Here is an 18349-nt window from a genome sequence, read left to right as displayed (position 1 = left end):
CAAGTTGGAAAGCGATCGTCAGCCGTCTGTCAGGACTCTACTTCCGATTTCCGCACGTTTTAAATTTTATTCAGAAGTCTCTTTCCAGTATTAAATGTTTCTCCTGTTTAAGACGAGAAAATGGGATTTCAGGAGACTGGTGAGAGAGAAGGGTGTGCCGCATCCTCAGTTCCGATCTATTTCTGCGAAACATGAATGAGTTAGAATTGCAGACAGACTGACAAATCGATAGGATAAATCTCTTAACACGTAGGTGGTTATGGTAGAACTGAATTGAGGTGGAGGAACGCAGGCTTTTTGCATGCGCCATATGAGGAGAACGTCAACTCGTTCACTTTCTTTATCTATTACCTTTAGTGATTGTAACCTACGTACAGGTGTATCTATCTATCTATCTATCTATCTATTTATATATCTATCTATCTATCTATCGATTGATCGACCTACGTATCTATCAATCAATCTATCAACCTATCTATCAATTTATCGATTTACTCATCTCCCTTTTTATAATATGCTCTATACTTTTATGCTATTAAACAACACCTATATGGCATGTGTTGAATTTGAACTATAAAAGTAACTGAGCCTATCCCTTATCGGGTATATCCGTGATTGTGGTTGCTATCACTTTTTGTCTTTTAAAACTGCATTTGGTTATTTATCAGCAAGAGCTGTATTAGAATTTGATCAGAATTGTCTTGAATTCTTATCATACACAATATCAGCGCTGGTGAACTCTAACACTTCTATAGCTAAATAAAGTGTCCGCACTTTTCTACAAATCTTCAATATACACAAAATCGCTCATAATTATACAGAAATATGATGACATGTAGACTCAGACTGGAAACACAAAACGAATATTTGAGCTCAATTGACCTTCTGTATTACCGCTATTAATTACCCCGAAGATTGGTTACTCATCTTTCCCATATTTCCATTTCAAAATTGAAGGGTAACGGGATATGCTATTTTGGGTCACGTCTTGTCCAAACTGAAATGGCAATGATATCGGTAGAAGTTGTCAACGATGCATAAAAAGTGTTGCCAATTCGACATTCACTCATCGTCTTACTCACCATATATCGCTCAACGGGACTCCGGTCTATTTATGGGACGGTAATTTTTCTCGCAAATATATTTGGACAAGTATGATCTCACATCTTTTTTTATTTTGTGTTTATTTACCAAGGCCTAGTCACGCTTATTTAAAAACCATACATAGCGAAATGCGCTTAAAATAGAAAAATAACGGCAACGGTAAAACAAAAGCAAACTCGACAACGAAATTAAGTATATTTGACATGCTCAATACATCTGTTTTCCTGGGTGAGGGGGGGGGGAGGGGTGGGAGGGTTGGTCTATTAAACTGCAAAAGTGCCGTGGAGAATCAGGGTGCCATTAATATTTGATATCCGACATCATTTTTGTATAATTCAAGGATATAAAGCAGTCTAGTAGGTAATTGACTATGAGTGACATTTGGTTAGCATCACCGGAAAATCATAAAGCTTTCATAATAATTTTTGTTTTTAATTGTATTTTTACGGTGACCGGTGTGAAACATTTGTACGAGATACATTATAATGCCCTTGGTTCGGTAGGTGTCGATAGGAGGGGTGAATAATATGTACTGCGCCTAGAAACAAATAATTAGGCGCATTATAATGTAAGCTATTATTATTATTTTCATAATGAGTTTAATGAGTTGTGTTTCCGACTGACCAAACTTTAATTGAAATTTTATACTGCTGGTGATTGAAGTTATTTGTCTTTTGCTGTACGTGTACCGTTTTATGTCAAATTAATTTTCTTTGAGTCACTCTCCACCCATCCCATAACCCCGAGTTATGCTATGCCCTTCTAATGGCGATGATGTACCCTGGGCATTCGCCGCCAGACGGTGGCACGGTGAATCATATTGACTATGACAAAAAGAAGAACCCTGACGACAATTAATAAGGCAGACTTTTACTCCTTGTCTATACTTGGAGGAATTTTTGTTATTTGTAGACACAACGTGAGACGGCATCACTAGGCCTATTTTGAGCTATACAAGACAAACAACTTTCGGATCCATGTAAAGCGTATACATCCTTCAGTAATTAATGAAGAAGTATTAATTTATATTCGAAACACGCAGTGTCGAAGAAAAAAGCAGTTGGTAATCAAAGCTTAGTAAGACCAAGATATTTTTTACCATGTTTCCGTTGGATTTAAAAACCGTTAGCAAAAGATAACGCTCAAAGAAGCCAATACTCCTTGAAATAAAAATGGTAAATCTACATGAGCGCCCAAACGGGGCAGATTCAGACACTTGTATAAGCAGGGCTCCAGGCACCTTTCCCTTACTTGTCCCATCTGTATATAAATTCTACGAACTATACGAACAAGCAAGAGTATGGTATCTGCAAAGTGCACCTGCTTCCTACAGATTGGTGGGACGGTGGGACGGGGGGGGGGGGGGGGGCAGGGGGATGGGGACAGGTGAGGGGGAGGGGTGAGAGATGGAGACATTTTTTTAACAAGGCTATAGAGAGCCACATATTTTTCATCTTTCGTCATGCAAAGCAGTCTATGTCTATCTACATTCATTATATACAGTGATAAATCAACTGGGTAACCCGTGATTGTCTCTGACTAAGATCGCTACACATCAAATTTTATTGGTAAAGAAAGGGAAAATGAATTATGAGATTTTGTCACAAACAAATGAGCTGCCCGTGGTACTGAATAATTATCAGTTACTTAAAACAGTGCTCATGGCAAGTCAAAGCACATTTCCCTGCCGAAATCAGCATTACAGACATTTTTATGGGCTCTAAAATAACGTTTCGTAAACAAGGCTGTATCCATTATTCTTCATTTGATACATGTACCAGGGGGTGTTTCACACAACTTGTCATCAGTGACAAATGACAATTTTTTTTATAAGCTACTAAAATCCTTGCTTCTGATTGGTTATCAGCAGATTTGTCACTGTTTTTTTGGTCATTTGTCATTGAAAAAAGGCTTTGTGAAACGGGTCCCAGGTCTTCCCGATCCACATCAATTCCTTTTAAACCACCCATTCCTATATCCAGACACCTTGCTCCGTTGCTACCCAAGAGGAAGAACAAGACGCCTTTCTTGACGTCATGAGTGCATTCCCGAGTGGACACATCAGGTCTTCCTTTACCCTAGAACATAGAGGCACTCATTTCCTTTCAACATTAGCACCAGTTTCGTGTCCCCAGATTTCGATTGTGATAACACCAGAACACTACTCTGTATTAGGAGAAGGGCATACTCTTTTGAACATTGAGAGATTTAGAAATTTAGATTTGCCAGTGCAAATGCACCAACAAAAAAAGAGAAAAGATTCTATAGAATATACTAGGGCTAAATGAAGACCGTACGCAGGATATGGCGAGGACTATATGAATATGTAACAATAATTAGAAGGGGATTAAAAAGCAGCAAAGTTAGAGAAAAAGCCAAGAGGAAAAAATGTGAGAAGGTGAAAAGGTGGGCCTTACCACTGCGAGCTTATGATCGAACTCCGACTTCTCGGCCATACGCTCATCTCGCTCCTGTATTAATTCGGCTTTCAATTCATCGATGGTCATCCGATACTCATTCAGCTATAAAACAAAAATGAGAAAGAAAGATTTAGAAATACTTTATCATTATAAAGTAAAGGCTCATTTTTATTAATGGATGATTGTCTGGCCTTTCACTACAGCAGTCGACATCAAACACAATGCATTGCAATGAGTGAATTCTAAAAGTCACCCATTTAACGCACCTGGGTTAGGAAACACAAAAGTAGACAAATGCAATGCTTCAGGTAAAATGATCCTGATACGGATTCAAACCCTCAAACTTTCGAATGAAGGTGCAAAAAAAAAGGAAAACAGTATCAAGTTGGTGACTAAGGTAAAATACATGGCGCACGACCAAAAGAACGACCACGAATAGGAAATATTCATACATCAAAAACACAAACTAATACCCTCCCCCACATAACAGAAAAACAAGACCATTTATTCGTGACACTTATGAAGCTGCGACCCGAATCCTACTCACAGTCCTCCCGGCCCCCCCACTCAGGTTTCAAAATGACCGCATGCGTGTTGCCAAAATGTCCTTTTCGTAACAAAAGAAAAAGGTCGAGCCGTATTGACTTTACACACCGGACTTTTGCTGAAAAGGGGGGGATGCTGAAAAAGGCTCGTATACAAAAGAAAAAGGTCGAGCCGTATTGACTTTACACACCGGACTTTTGCTGAAAAGGGGGGGGGGTCGGTTGGAACACGCATATGCGTACCCTAAATAACACTGAGTGGGGGGGCCGGGACAGTCCTACACATGACTTTTACATAAATCATCTCACCAAAAGCCCTTTAGATTGGGGAAATCCCAGAGGGGTTAAAAGGATGACTATAGATATCTGAGAAGGGTATTGCCCCCTTCCCCATCGCTCGTCGATGCGGTATTTTGTTTCAAAACAAGTTGACCAAAAACGATGGAGGCGAGGTTGATTGGTAAAGAAGATGGAAGAAAAGTGATATCTAATTTTGTCTTTCTTTCCCGAGACCGAAATAACCTAGCCACAACGGCGAGACTGACACTAGACCGAAAATAGACCGACCAATTTAAAAAAAACTTAATCACGATTGCCAATGTTTTGTCGGTTATCGTTCGATTTGGGGTTGGTCTGAATAAGGTATAAACCTCTAATAAATAATAATCCTTTAGCGAGCATTCATTCTTGTACGGAAAGTCGGGAAGTGGGGGTGGCGCAGTGACGCCGTTATAAACATTTTCATATTACTTCTTAATATCTGTTTCCATTCTTGCATGTAAAGCTTGCAGCTATCCCTGAGTTCAGACGTCAACGCATCGATTTGAAGACAAACAATAAATATTATGTCGTTTGCACCATTTTATCCTTTATCATGACTTACACGCCAGAAGGCCTATATATGCGAACCGTGGCATCTATAAAGGTTAACTCCTATCCTCCCAGAAGTAGATGTTAGTACGTTGTTGATAGAACCGATTTGGCTGTGGGCATTTATACGAGATTCAGACGAGATAGAAAGGGCTTCCTTTCTCGTCCGAATACTTCCCAAGTTCCTCCCTGCATGTTTGTTCTTATTTCAAACAAGCATTTCTTAATCGTAAAGTCCACCATAACAAACAAATATTTATTCAAAGATCTTACAAATAAAGACACATTTTCACAAAATAATTGTTGACATATAATTTGTTCTTTAAGGACAATGTACTGTGCATTACAATAGGTAATGGCACTAATCGTTGAGGGCGTACCGACTGGACAGGATTCGACAAACCGGAAACGATTGTCGGTCAGAAGCCCCCTCTAAGCAATATTGAAATGTCAGGTCTATCCCCTGGGTCTAGAACAGTATGGTCAGGCGACGACTCGCAGGAATTTGTCCTCTCCGTACTCGTCTTAGAATTCCGATGATTTGACCATGTCACATCGGCCCCATACTATTCCGAATCTGTTCCATCGCTTTCAGAGGTACGCCTGATTTGTTTTAACCCACATCAGTGAAAAGACAAAACAATGCGAGGGCGTTATACTAATCACTAATCCTTCTATTATTATCTGAGACAGTCTTGGCAAGGGTTGCATCCAGGCCTCTTTATTCTACTTTAAATAAAAGTAAAACAAAGGTCTCTTGCTTGTTCTCTTTGCGCTCATTGTGGGCGTTATGCCAGATGTCAAACGTTTCCAAATCAAATTAACAACCAGTTGTTTTACAAGTCTTAAAAGGTTTTGACAGTGTCACGCACGTTAACAAACAATGTGGACACAATAAAGATATTTTTAATCCAAATTGAGTATATTTTCTTAAGAAACGATATTTTTCTCTGCGACAAATAATATTATGAAAAAGTTTTGTTCATATCGAGACAATATCACACGATTGTTTTTCACGATAATATGTGCGGATATTTAAGATAATGAAATTTAAAAAAAAACATGGCCATGAAGAGAAACATGCGCTACGTTGTGAATAAGAAAAGCTTACGACACGACAACGGATGAGCCCGTAAATTGCACTGAAGGTTTACCTTGGTGGCAATATTGATATGTCATGAATGTGCATGTCTTGAAGGAGACATTAATCCTTCAGGCATAACTATCATTGAATATTTAAATGCTAATCATGGCGAGAGTTGAAGCTAGAAAACAACCGTCTCAATCTCGTTTTGTATGATGATTTAATTTATATGATCACAATACATGCAGGATTATTTCATGCTCGATAAATTGAATTAAAGTGCGAAAGGGGCGCGGACGACCGGTTGTGAGAGTTTTTTTTAATTTGTATCAATCATGCCACTTTAACCACTACCATCAGAGAATGACACATTGGCAAGGCTAGGCCCATCTTTAACATGATAACTACATGACAGAGATGACTATTTAATTGAGTAATGGTTATCGGAAATTGGCTTGGGGTATGGTAGATTTAAATAGGAGTATCGCGATGTAATTCGGTTAAGAAAGTAAATCATTTAGGGGTAGACGAAACTAAAATATCATTTCTTTTTCTGGAGAAGAGGATGATGAATATGGTGCTCACGAAAAAGGAGGGTAGAATCACGAAAGGAAATCCCAAATTATGAAATGAAAACAATATCTCATATGAACCCTTCAAATTTCATTGGAAACCGGAATGTATGACGACACGTTGATAACCTTGATTCGAAGAACGAATTTCGGGAAGGATAGCTTATACCTATACCTATACATTTTTTTTAATGGACCCTACTAAAAACATGACAAATGATGTTGAACATAATGTTGAAAATAATAGGAAAAAATACCCCAATTTTTTCAGTTCTGGATATTAAATCATACCGCTGAATACTGAGTATGACATCAACATATGTTAACAAACGATACACAATCAAAGAATAAAATATACTAATACTGCACACACACAAAAAAAAACCCATGGTTATTAGATGTGCTTTGAAAGATAATTTTTTAGTATTTCTGTTGATACACGCTGGGCATTGACTCTGCGCTGGAATAATCACTCATTACCTAACATTATCGAACCAACATCCCCCAAAGCATCTCTCTCCACACTTTTAAGCAATTAATACATCTTCACACCTGACTAATAAACCGAATTATTGCTTTTAAAGCGCCCCTATCCACACCTTAAATCCCATTCACACCTGACTGCAAGATACTAGAAAATGCTTTGAAGCGTCTCTCTCAACACTGTGGAACAATTATTTAAATTTTCACAACTGAATACTTAACCAAAACTTGCTTGAAAGCGTTTCTCTCAACACTTTAAGACAATTGAATCATCTTTACAGCTGGATACAAAACAAAATAATTGGTTTAAAATGTGCAAACATCCTTTCTCTAAAAAACTCAATCAACCCAGTCCCATGGACCACGATAAAGGGAACTGTTAAAGATAAAGTAGAGTACTGCTCGTATCATTACCTTGTTAAAGAAGAAAAAATCTGGAAGCAAATAAGAAAATTTGGTTATGTAATACATACATTTTGATGTATGTTTTGGAATCAACGAAATGAGAAGAAATGGACCCAATCTTCATGAAAGTCAATAGACAGCACGCAGAAACAGATGAATGGGATCACACACACACACACACACGCACACACACACACGCACACACGCGCACACAGACACATGGCATGGGAGTTTAGTCCAAACAATTCAGCTATTTCTTGTCATATGTCAAATATGTGGTCATTCGAAGAGCAGAGTGTTATCCGGATGATATTTTTACAAACCGAAATTAACAGGATGAAAAAGCTCGGAAATTATTTGCAGCCTTTACCAGACCTCCACCTTCTCTTTAAGAAAGATCAAGTTCAGGTTCGAGTCACTAATCATTGCGGTAATTAACCCTACGTGATGAAGCAGAAAACAAAGCGTGCTCCCAAGATTTTTCAAAGCAGGGAAGAAGGGTATGGAAGTGGTAAAGGACAACCAAATTAGCCTCTAATCAATTTTTTCTTGACATGATGACGGCTCCCCGGAGTCGACCACAAAGAAAGAATCAGTGCTTCCTTGTTGAAAGTTCAAAGGAATATTGTTGAACAAAGAAGTTACTGCAATAACTGATGCAGAAAATATGATCTTAACTATACATTTCTCTGCTCATACAAAATGAAGGACTTATTATAATTTCACTGCATAGTTATTTCGCTGTTTATCTTTTGGGGGCTTTGATAGCTCAACCATTAACTAATTCACTGATAATTTTGTCATTATAAGGGAAGGATGTGGGGTGTGACAGAGGTCTTATCATCCTTTTTAACGTCTCTACCCCCCTCCCGCATTCTCCCTACCCCTCCCTCCTCCTCTCTCTCTTCATTTCCCCCTCTCTTTCCACCTTCTTGTTCTTCGATTGGGACTTGAACCCCTTGACCTCGTGTAGCTACACTTCTGTACTGTTCACTTTAACTTTTATGTTTGACATAAAGACATGTAAGCCATATGCGAGGGAAACGCTCAATATGACAAAAACAAACTGACTTTACGACAACGCGAGGACATATTAATTATATAATCCGTTCTTTCCTTTATAGCATGACTTCGACGAACGTTAACTATGTCAATGCCATAAATGAAAACAAAATTATGTAAAGGTCGACTGTATCACGCTCTTGTGGTAAACATAGGGTTAATGGCTTATGGACAATATTTTAAGAGAGGTAAGACAAATTTTGTAATCATAATTTGGCGGGAGACATCGCATTATTAAAAGAAAAATAAATAGTTCGAATAATAAACCTAGTTCGTTATGAACATTGCCGTGAGAGGTTTTTGGTCTCTGCTGGTTTTAATTTTCTGTTTGTCTATCTATGTTTGATTACTTTGATTTCTGATTAATGTATTGTGAAATCAGTTTTAAGAACTTAACTGAATAAGGACGATTTTCAAATGCATATCTGCACTACTGGTGTTTATTTCATCAAACGAACACAATTTTTTTCTATACCGTTTGAATGTGATGACAAAAATTATCCTACACATAACATGGTCGCCTGAATGAATGCTGTCCATATTAAGTCTATTTTTGTCCTGGACGGGGGTAGGGGGGGGGTAGGGAGATGGGGTAAAACAAACTAAAAAATTACCAAATTGCTGTAGTAGTTGTTTTCCGATAGTCCATTCATTCCATTCATGATGCTGCCAATTGTATCCTTCCTACTTTAAAATCCAAAATCTCAGATGAACGAACCCACTGGGGTCCAGAGCTATGCGACTTTAATATTCAATCAAAACAAGGATTGCAAAAAACATTTCGTTTGCATCATTTGGTAAAGCAAGAGAAGGGCAAGCCAGCCTGGTCAAGCAGAACCCGAATACACGATGGATGAAAAGTTGTTCTTAATTTCGGAAACCAACAACAGGTGACCAAATAAGCAGCTTCATCGAGTCCTAAAAACAGCAAATGATTCAATAATTATTACTAATGATTTGTACCACACAAGATCAAAGAAAATCCTGTTACTGGAGTCATATGCTGTTCATGTTTAATTATTGATAACTGCGCATTTTAGCAGAAGGATGACTATTCAGTGTCATGACATGGAATCTGCATTAACGTCGGGTAATTATCAGATACAACCGTGATGTCCCAGGCAATACCTGAAGAAGCTTTGTAAGCCAACAAAAGGCATTCCGCTGGCCAAATTCACAAACAGCGAAATACAATGACCTTGATGGGACACGCATTAGGCATTTAGCGTCAAGTCCAAATCTCCAATGTTACAAGCTACGATGGAAAGTTCCTGATGATCGCAATCTAGCGCCGTTTTCACACACCCAGTGGCGAGTCAACACAACGTGGATTGAAACAATACCAATCATCATAAATCACCGACGAAGAAGTGGAACAGGCGAACACGGATGATCACCTAAAGCAAGTTCAATGCCAACTGGCTCACGTGGCGATCACTGTCTATCGGTATATCGTGTCTCACTGTCGTCTGCATGAGACCTGTGCAAGAGCAGCGCGCATGAGCGTGCTGCGCTAAGGAGTGTGCGTGAGAGGACGTGCGTGTGTGTGTGTGTGTGGGGGGGGGGGGGGACTCTAGTTACTGTTTGATGTGGTGTCTGAGGCGGCGGGTCGACTCTTTGCTAAACCACCAGCTACGTTAAAGTGCTCCCCTGATTCCAGAATCCATACCCATAAAGTTGTGTACTATACTGGTCATGCGACTGCACTTTGAAAGAAACTGTCTGGAAGCATTTGGGAAAGGTTGATTTTGTCTCTAATACATAAGAAATTAAGAAGTGAAGTATTGCACACACAGAAATAGGTATAATATCGGACAAACTTTTCTACTATTTTCTTGTCAGATCTCAATTATCATGAGAATGACGGCATTTGAAGAACGATCCTTTTATATAATATAGGCTCCATTTCTACTATAATCTTTTTTTTTCAAACTGATGAAAAGAGAACCAGAAGGCAACAAAACTCCGCGGCAAAATTCTCTTTCATCTTCGCCGTCTCTTTCAACTCCCTTCCCTTACATAGTTATTTTTTCATAATCCAAAGAGCGTAGAAGCAGCCGGACAGTATGCAAATATACATTTCCTCATCTGCAAGGTTTATTCATATGCATAATTAGGCTAATTAATCCAATCGGAAGTTCTTGCAGTTATCTGTAATTCCAATGTCACTGCACCCTGACGTGCAAATTAGATTACTCTTGATAATATTGATAGAGAACATGGTGAAAAGTCATGAACATAGCGTGTGAGTACATGTGAGTACAGTATGTACTGCAACATGGAATGAAGTTCATACATAGAAATATCGTCTACAAAAAGTCCTAACATGTTTTTAGCCCTGATCTAACGTTCTACGTAGAACTCCGGCAACTCCACACCACGAATATTTATCTGAAAAATATGAATCCTTAACCATGAAACACAAATCATAATGAATAAGTGACTACATAAATCAATATGATAACTTTAATCAAACTATTCGATGTTTATCTAAGAAGGAACGGTGAAACCACGTTCGCTAGTTGACTCCTGAATTCTCAAATTTCCATAGGCTTAATACACATGAATAAAGGCACCCCTCCCGTTTTCCATGGACAATAAGTTGATCAAAGTGTAGAGGTATGAAGAGCATCGATACGTATACCATAATTAACAAAAGAAAACAAAAGTATCCTTTAATAACGTTTCTTTGAAATCCAAAATTTGTTCTCTCAGTTCAGTCTCTCCCTTATAAAGTACTTTCAGAAAACCTTGCCAAGTAATCCAATACTTACTTTACATGAATCTATAGAATCCATAGTTGGAAAGGTGGTTTATAAAAAAACTAACGATGACGTTAGTTAAGTAGAATTAATCAGGAAAACACATCGACACCAACATAAAGAACACCTTAAGGGCGAAAAGAGCACAACATGACGCAGTTAGGTTGACCAAGCTAGAGTCTGCTGACGTCTAAACCATATCATATCTTAGCCCACACTGTCGCATCTTGCCAAATATCGGTTTCATACTTCCCTTTAAACCAGAACATACTGTACTAGGTGAAAACATCTTAGCTTTCAACTAGCTTTGTCACCTTAAAGCTGTTTTGTTCCCCTTCTTCTTTTCTTTCCATGCACTATTATTACAAGTCAACCAGATCTCGATTTTGTACGTGTTGATATAAAACTGATAATGACCGATACAACATCACGATGAAAAAAAAATGATTTAGAACGCGGAAACTTCGTAGATCTTCACGTCAAGTCAATGGCGGGTCGCATCAAATTGGCTACCGGGCCGCATTTTGGCCCCTGGACCGCTGTTTATGAGCTATCGATTTATAGCGTTTCTAATACCACATTATTTTCATCCCATTATAAAAAATATCCATTTTTAACTGAACCCCATAACATTTTCTTTTGTTCTACCGCCCCAAAGAATGCAGTAACTACTTTTGAAACAAATTTTGAAAACATTGACATCGTCACTTTCTCAGCCCCCAACATACCACGCACTTCAGTTTAACCTTATAATATAAAAGTAAACAGGAATGTTACAAATGTCATTTAAAAAAGGAAAGAATAGAGAGAGGGAAATTTTAAGATGGTGAATAGGCGTAATGAGTATAAGCGTTTTTTGAATTTTATTGAAGTTTTGGAGACATGGAGAATGGACAACGAAAGTAGACGAAAATAATCTTTGCAGACGGTAACCAATTTTTACAAGAGAATGACAAATAACAAAAGATAGGGAGTGGTATACCAGTAGTGGATAATTAATGAATATTATTTCTAATAAAGCGATTGCATTACACTGGTCATAAATAAGCTAATGTCCACGGTATCCAAAATTATTTCTTGTATTAATGTAGAAGTAAATAATATAAATTCATTGCTCCGAAGAACGAGGTACTGGGTAGCCTTTAAGAGAAGAGAAACTGACAGACGTGAAATTGAGAATAGAAAAAAGAACTGGGAAATTGAGAAAGCTTCCCGTGGTTATGATATGGGTCTAAATTAAGACCCTTTTCTTGATGTTCAGGCAAGTGTCTAATCATACTGACTGACTGGTTTGGAAACTCTATTTTCAGTTCACAGGGACTTAACGGCGCTTCCTTTTCGCTACTTCCCGTCCTCCTGCCTTCCAGAGTCATCTCCTTCAGATTGATTAGTCGCATACACGTGGCGTCAGGGGAGAGAGAAAAGGAGAGAGAGAGAGAGAGAGAGGGGGGGGGGGTAGTCCTATTCATTTCCTCTGTTACCTTAACTATTGACATTAATGACAGGACTTATTTTCTAAATGTTGTAGGCTAACTGCGAGTGAAAGAGAGAAAGAGAGAGAGAAAGAGAGAGAGAGAAAGAATGAATGTGTGAGAGGATGAGAGAAAGTGTATGTCTATGTCGCAAAATTATTTTCTTTAGATTAACAATATATTAGGAGAGAGAGAGAGAGAGAGAGCATGAGTTGAAGATACATAAGCAGGGCAAGAGAGAAGGAGAGAGAAGGAGAAAGTAGGAGGGTGAGAGAGAGAGAGAGAGAGAGAGAGAGAGAGAGAGAGAGAGAGAGAGAGAGGGGGGGGGGGGGGTGACGGACGGGTGAATTATACATACAGTTCACCTAAAATATGAAAATACTTCAACGAAAAAGTAAAATTGTTGAGTCAGAGACAAGTTTCTTCTAATTTCTATCTTCCAAGTAAAGTAAGAACTCATTACGATTTCACAACAAACAATAAGAAGAGCAAACATAGGAAAGGGGATGGGAGAGAGACAAACACAAAAAGAGATAGAGAAAGGGAGCATGAGAGAAAGGCATAGAGAGAGAGAGTGAGAGAGAGATAGGCAGAGAAACGCAGGGATTTGCATGGGCGAATAAGAAGGCACAGACAGATTGTGATTACAATGAAAACATCTTCTGATCTCGCGATATCCGTACAGGAAGGCACCCGCGCAATAGCTTTACACGGAGCCACCCTTCAAGTCTTCTCTGTTAACACGAGATGAAATTAATTACTTCTTTTGTTTCCATCCCAATACCTTCAGATCTAGGGAACACAACGTCATGCAAGATGGAAGAACTTGAGACCTTAAAGAGAAAGTTTGGCTCTGGTTAAGGTGACGAATATTTTGTTAGCTTTCTAATTTCTTGTCTGTCCATTTGGAAGAAACTCAGTATAGAAATGTTCCTGAAAATGATAGAATTTTAAATTCCCTTATACTCATAATATGTCCGAAAATAGCCGAAGTATTTGGACTAAACAGTCATGCCAAATGAGTGTGTATTCACTCAATGCAATTTATTTATACCAATTCCTGTGTGCATTGCATGTGCTGTTTGATCAAGATTGAGCCAATTTCGTATCCATTTGGTGATTCCAAAACTTCATATAGTATGCACTAAATTACGACATAATCATCCTTCCCAGAAACTTTCTTCCACAATCCTTTTTCATGACCAGAACCCAACTTTTTCTTTAATTCATCCGTTGTTATATTCTTAGGTATAAGCTGAAGACAAATCTTTACACCGATACACCAAAGTGTCAGTTTCTGAATTTGGGCAGACGTTGTAGTGGAGTCTCGACGCAGAGGCTCTCACTTCCGGCGATTTCCAACCCGATTTAAGTTATTAATATTAATTAATGTTATAAAAACTTACCCTTTCCTCCTTCGCCTCGCGCATTTAGCTATCTTAAAGATTTACCAATTCAAGTTCTTATTGATTGATATAAATACCACAATTTCATCGTGAAGCATAAAAGCGTTTCAGTCTTTTCGTCGACGTTCCGAACCACTTGGAGGGGTTCGGGAGGAGCGAAGCCATTAAAGATCGGAACCGATCAGTTACGGTATCCCGGAAATGAGTAAAACACAAACGGGAATTCTAATACGTGGGACCGGTAAGAATAAATGAGCTGGCCTTATCATTCTTAAAAATGAAGTTAATGGCTTATATTAATAACAGGTGTCTTAATGTGACAGGGAATAGGCACAGTGTATGGAGTCATGATGACCAAGCCGTGCAGGAAGGTTGTTAGCATTGGTCTCTTTTTCTACCCGGTAAATTCTAAATGTCTAAAATATATGTTTTATCGGAATATGATATTGACAAATTGGCGACTCAGTGGCTCGATTCATCTATTTCTACCATTATTTTCATTTACGATCTTATAGCACATTAATTTAATTTGTATTATTCTAATTTTTATTCTAAATAAAACTTTATCGAAAGAAAAAAAGGTTTCAACAAAATATTTAATGAGGTAAAATGAGATCAAACACATCTCTTGTATCAACTTTAATTTTTTTTAATGGAAACACAAATAAATGATGTGTCTTAGCTTTTGATCCTATTTCAACGGTATTCTTAAATAAGTCTTGGAAAGTTTTAGGAAAAGTGATTGCCCTTTCGGTATATACCTTATCATGCAGGTACATGTACCAATATCCCGTGAAATAAAGGGGGGGGGGGGGGATTACCTGCACTACAAATATATAGCGCCCACATACCCATGTGTCCAAGAAAAGTTTAAGATAGACGGCGAAGTGCAATAACCTAACGATCATTATCTACTTTGTAATTATAACCTTTTATCAGAGACAGTACATGGGCTGAACGGTGATATCTTTGAAAGATTCATTCTTTGGGAATTTAGGTTAAAGCCCCACTGCACTACTTATAGCTACTTGCGCCCTCTATATTAAACAATGCCAAATCGGTGACCATACCATTGGTCCCCCATGATCCTCTTTTTCTCATGCATAATTGAGAGCTGATTTGATGAGATAACCACCTGTCAGTGACCTTTTCAGGGTGGTCTTAATTCTGCAAACTAGTACAGATGGGCTTTAAGTAATAGCCTGACAAAAATTCACCAACTGAAAGTAAATAACTCTCTCCTTTGTAAAATATAAGCTATTATAATAAGAGAAAGTGACCTCATTTATTGCAGTGCATTTATTGCAGTGCATAAGTAACTGAAACAAACAACTTTATCATGGAGAAACATAGTTATGATGACTGTAACACGACATTTGTTGTTGCGCAACGAAACCAAAAGGGTTAACATTATGGATTGCATGCATCGACATATCAGGGAGACACTTGGTGGGTGTGTCCACGACCTTTAAGGAACAGATTCCAATTTTAACCCCAGACGACCTTGCATTTAAACATCACCAGTTACCCTTAGACATGATCCCACACAATTAATGTACTCCCACGACATCGCTCTTAAAGCCAATCGTGAGCTTCGGTATCGGAATCGTATTTTGAGAGAAAATTGCTAAGATTTATTCAGGATTGTAAAGTAGATTGGTTGTTTGCACCAGTGAAATAAAAACAAACGCACAAAAACTTACTGGGCATCATCTTCGATAAAAACCACAACTCCCATTTGCACATGGTGACCTGTGTTAAGCACATGGTGTCGGGCCTACTTACCCGGATTTCCTTATCTTTCTATGCTCATTACTAAGCCCCTATATATTTATACCAAAATTGTTTGGCACATGTCATTTATTTGTAATCTTGAACATTTAGTGTAAGTTTCGTTGGATTCTGTGAGAATTTATTTTCTGTATTTACCAGAACTCACGCTTATCTTTAAGATTCTTCAAAGCGTCTCTGAAATCCCGCACCTATATTCCGGACAGACCGTTTCGTCAATCTAAGAAGCCAGCGGAAAGATTTTATGGCAATTTATGAATTTGGGGTTAGGTTGGGCTAGTTATCTAAGTTACTTAATAGAGGTTGAAGTGTAATAAGATGTTATCAGAATCTAATGTAATCCATCCAATTTGATAAAATTGATATTATCAGATGAAGGTAATCTCTGAGACTCTGAAAGCTTATAAGGATAAACTACTTCATATAATGTGTCGAACTGTTGCGATTTTGAGATAAGGGGTCCATATCATTTACTATTCTTTTGAATAAATTATCTTTTATAAACTAGCTGATTTAAAATTGAGTAGAAAAACAACTTTATCTTCTGGAGCAAGATAAATCACAATTTTAAGGATGTCTTACGTATTTCATAAATGTCTTGAAACCAATTTGAAATCTTTACAGAGGCCGATACTTTTGGAGAGAGTAGTTGTCCATTTTATTATATATGATGAAATATATTCGCAGTAAATACATTTTGTGCCTATGGATGTTTATTAATAATGTTGTAGTCAGTAACTCTTTTCAAATAAATAAGGAATAAAAACATCTGTTCATCTAACGATGCTGAGCAAATAACTATGACTTTTACATCCTATATACCGGGTACCCATTTAAAACCTGGGTGGAGAGAAGCAATGCAGATAAAATCCCTTGCTTGAGGAATTAAGTGCCGTGTCGGGGATCGAACCCACGACCTTTGCATCCACAGTCAAGCATTTGAAACACTCGACTATTAAAGCCCCACTGCACTACTTATAGCAGGATTAGACCTCCCTGCAAGGTCACTGACAGGTGATTATCTCATCAAATCAGCTCTCAATAAGCATAAGAAAAAGGGGATCACGGGGGACCAATGGCCACCGATTAGACATTGTTTGCTTTATAGAGGACGCAATTAGCTATAAGTAGTGCAGCGGGGCTTTAAAGACACCTCTACCAAACCATGCTATAGCACTGACGACCTATCGACAAACTCAGCTTAGCTGCATATACTACAGGCATGATAGTGGAAGGGTACGAGGCACCAGTATAGATGACCATTCGGGTTGTTAATTGGAAATAGTGCTACATCACCACATACCGGTATATAAATAGAAAGACGTTATGAGTCATTGGATATTTCCCATGCTCTGGGGGGCTATTGGCATTGCACTATAGACGAGCCTTCGGGCTATTGAGCGCCAATACTTTTGCTGAACACGGACGATAAATTTGGAAGCGATTAGCACCTCATAGTCATGCGTAATTTGGTAGATCGTTATTGTAAGGGTGGCAAACTGTTATCTCAATCATCATATATGAGGGTAAAAAACTGTCCAGGTATATATATATCTTTTTTTTTTCTTCATTTTTTCATTTTTCTATGAAAACCCAGATTTTGCACAAGGGAGTAATATGCTCAACATTTCAAGGCACAGCGTGTTTTCACTAAACAAGTTTTTTTAATAAATATTTGGTGGAATAGCAATAATCATGCTACAAAATGAGGTGGACGAAAACAAGTTGAAAATTAATGGTATTTATTAATAATTTTAAAACAATATAGAAGCCACATTACATTTCCCACCGTGAAACACTATACACCCTTTTGACCAATCTAATCAATGCAAATTGAGAATCCACTTTAAAATATTAAAAAGGAAGTCTGATCTTGGAATTCAACTGCTATTGCTTGTGTAGGTTGAGTCTAAGGACGAGGCGGGGGTGGGGCACGTCTCTCCCCCATCACAGACATTATCTGGAAAAAGAACACGAGCGGTAAGCTGGAAACGCCATCTAAAAGAACGTTTCCTATTTTGACTCTCAAATTATCCGATCCCGACCTTGCAATGGATTTGCCTTTTCTCGCAAGCTAAAACTCTAGGTATACCCCCTCCCTTTCTCCACTTCCCTTCAAACGCAACATCGGAAGTTGGAGCTGACAGGGCCTAGGTGAATCACCGTAAAGGGAATAAAGTCGCTTCCATGCAGGCGAGCTTCCCCTCTATCTGAACATTAATCGTAAGTCTACTGAAGTCATTGAATTGGTTTTGCTAATCTCTAATCAGTTTATTTGATATTTCGTCACATCTCTTTCTTCTAGTTCATGTCTTCTCGCTCCCCTAAATATTGTGACGTCTAAAGCAAGACGTTAAATTAGTACTTCCCTTT

General features: G+C 38.2%; 1 protein-coding gene across 1 annotated transcript in view; it reads right to left on the bottom strand.

Annotated features, from left to right (window-relative positions):
- LOC578090 (myosin-2 heavy chain-like) overlaps positions 1 to 18349 on the bottom strand; it is a 64578-nt gene that overhangs the window by 20182 nt on the left and 26047 nt on the right. The window contains exon 10 of the mRNA XM_030973999.1: positions 3522 to 3626. Coding sequence (XP_030829859.1) covers positions 3522 to 3626 — 105 coding nt within the window. The remainder of the gene's footprint in view (positions 1 to 3521; positions 3627 to 18349) is intronic.

Source organism: Strongylocentrotus purpuratus, unplaced genomic scaffold (assembly GCF_000002235.5).
Source record: "Strongylocentrotus purpuratus isolate Spur 01 unplaced genomic scaffold, Spur_5.0 spur5_scaffold_7, whole genome shotgun sequence".
NCBI lineage: Eukaryota > Metazoa > Echinodermata > Echinoidea > Camarodonta > Strongylocentrotidae > Strongylocentrotus > Strongylocentrotus purpuratus.
The sequence above is the reverse complement of the archived record's forward strand: the minus strand, read 5'-3'. Positions and strand labels throughout refer to the sequence as shown.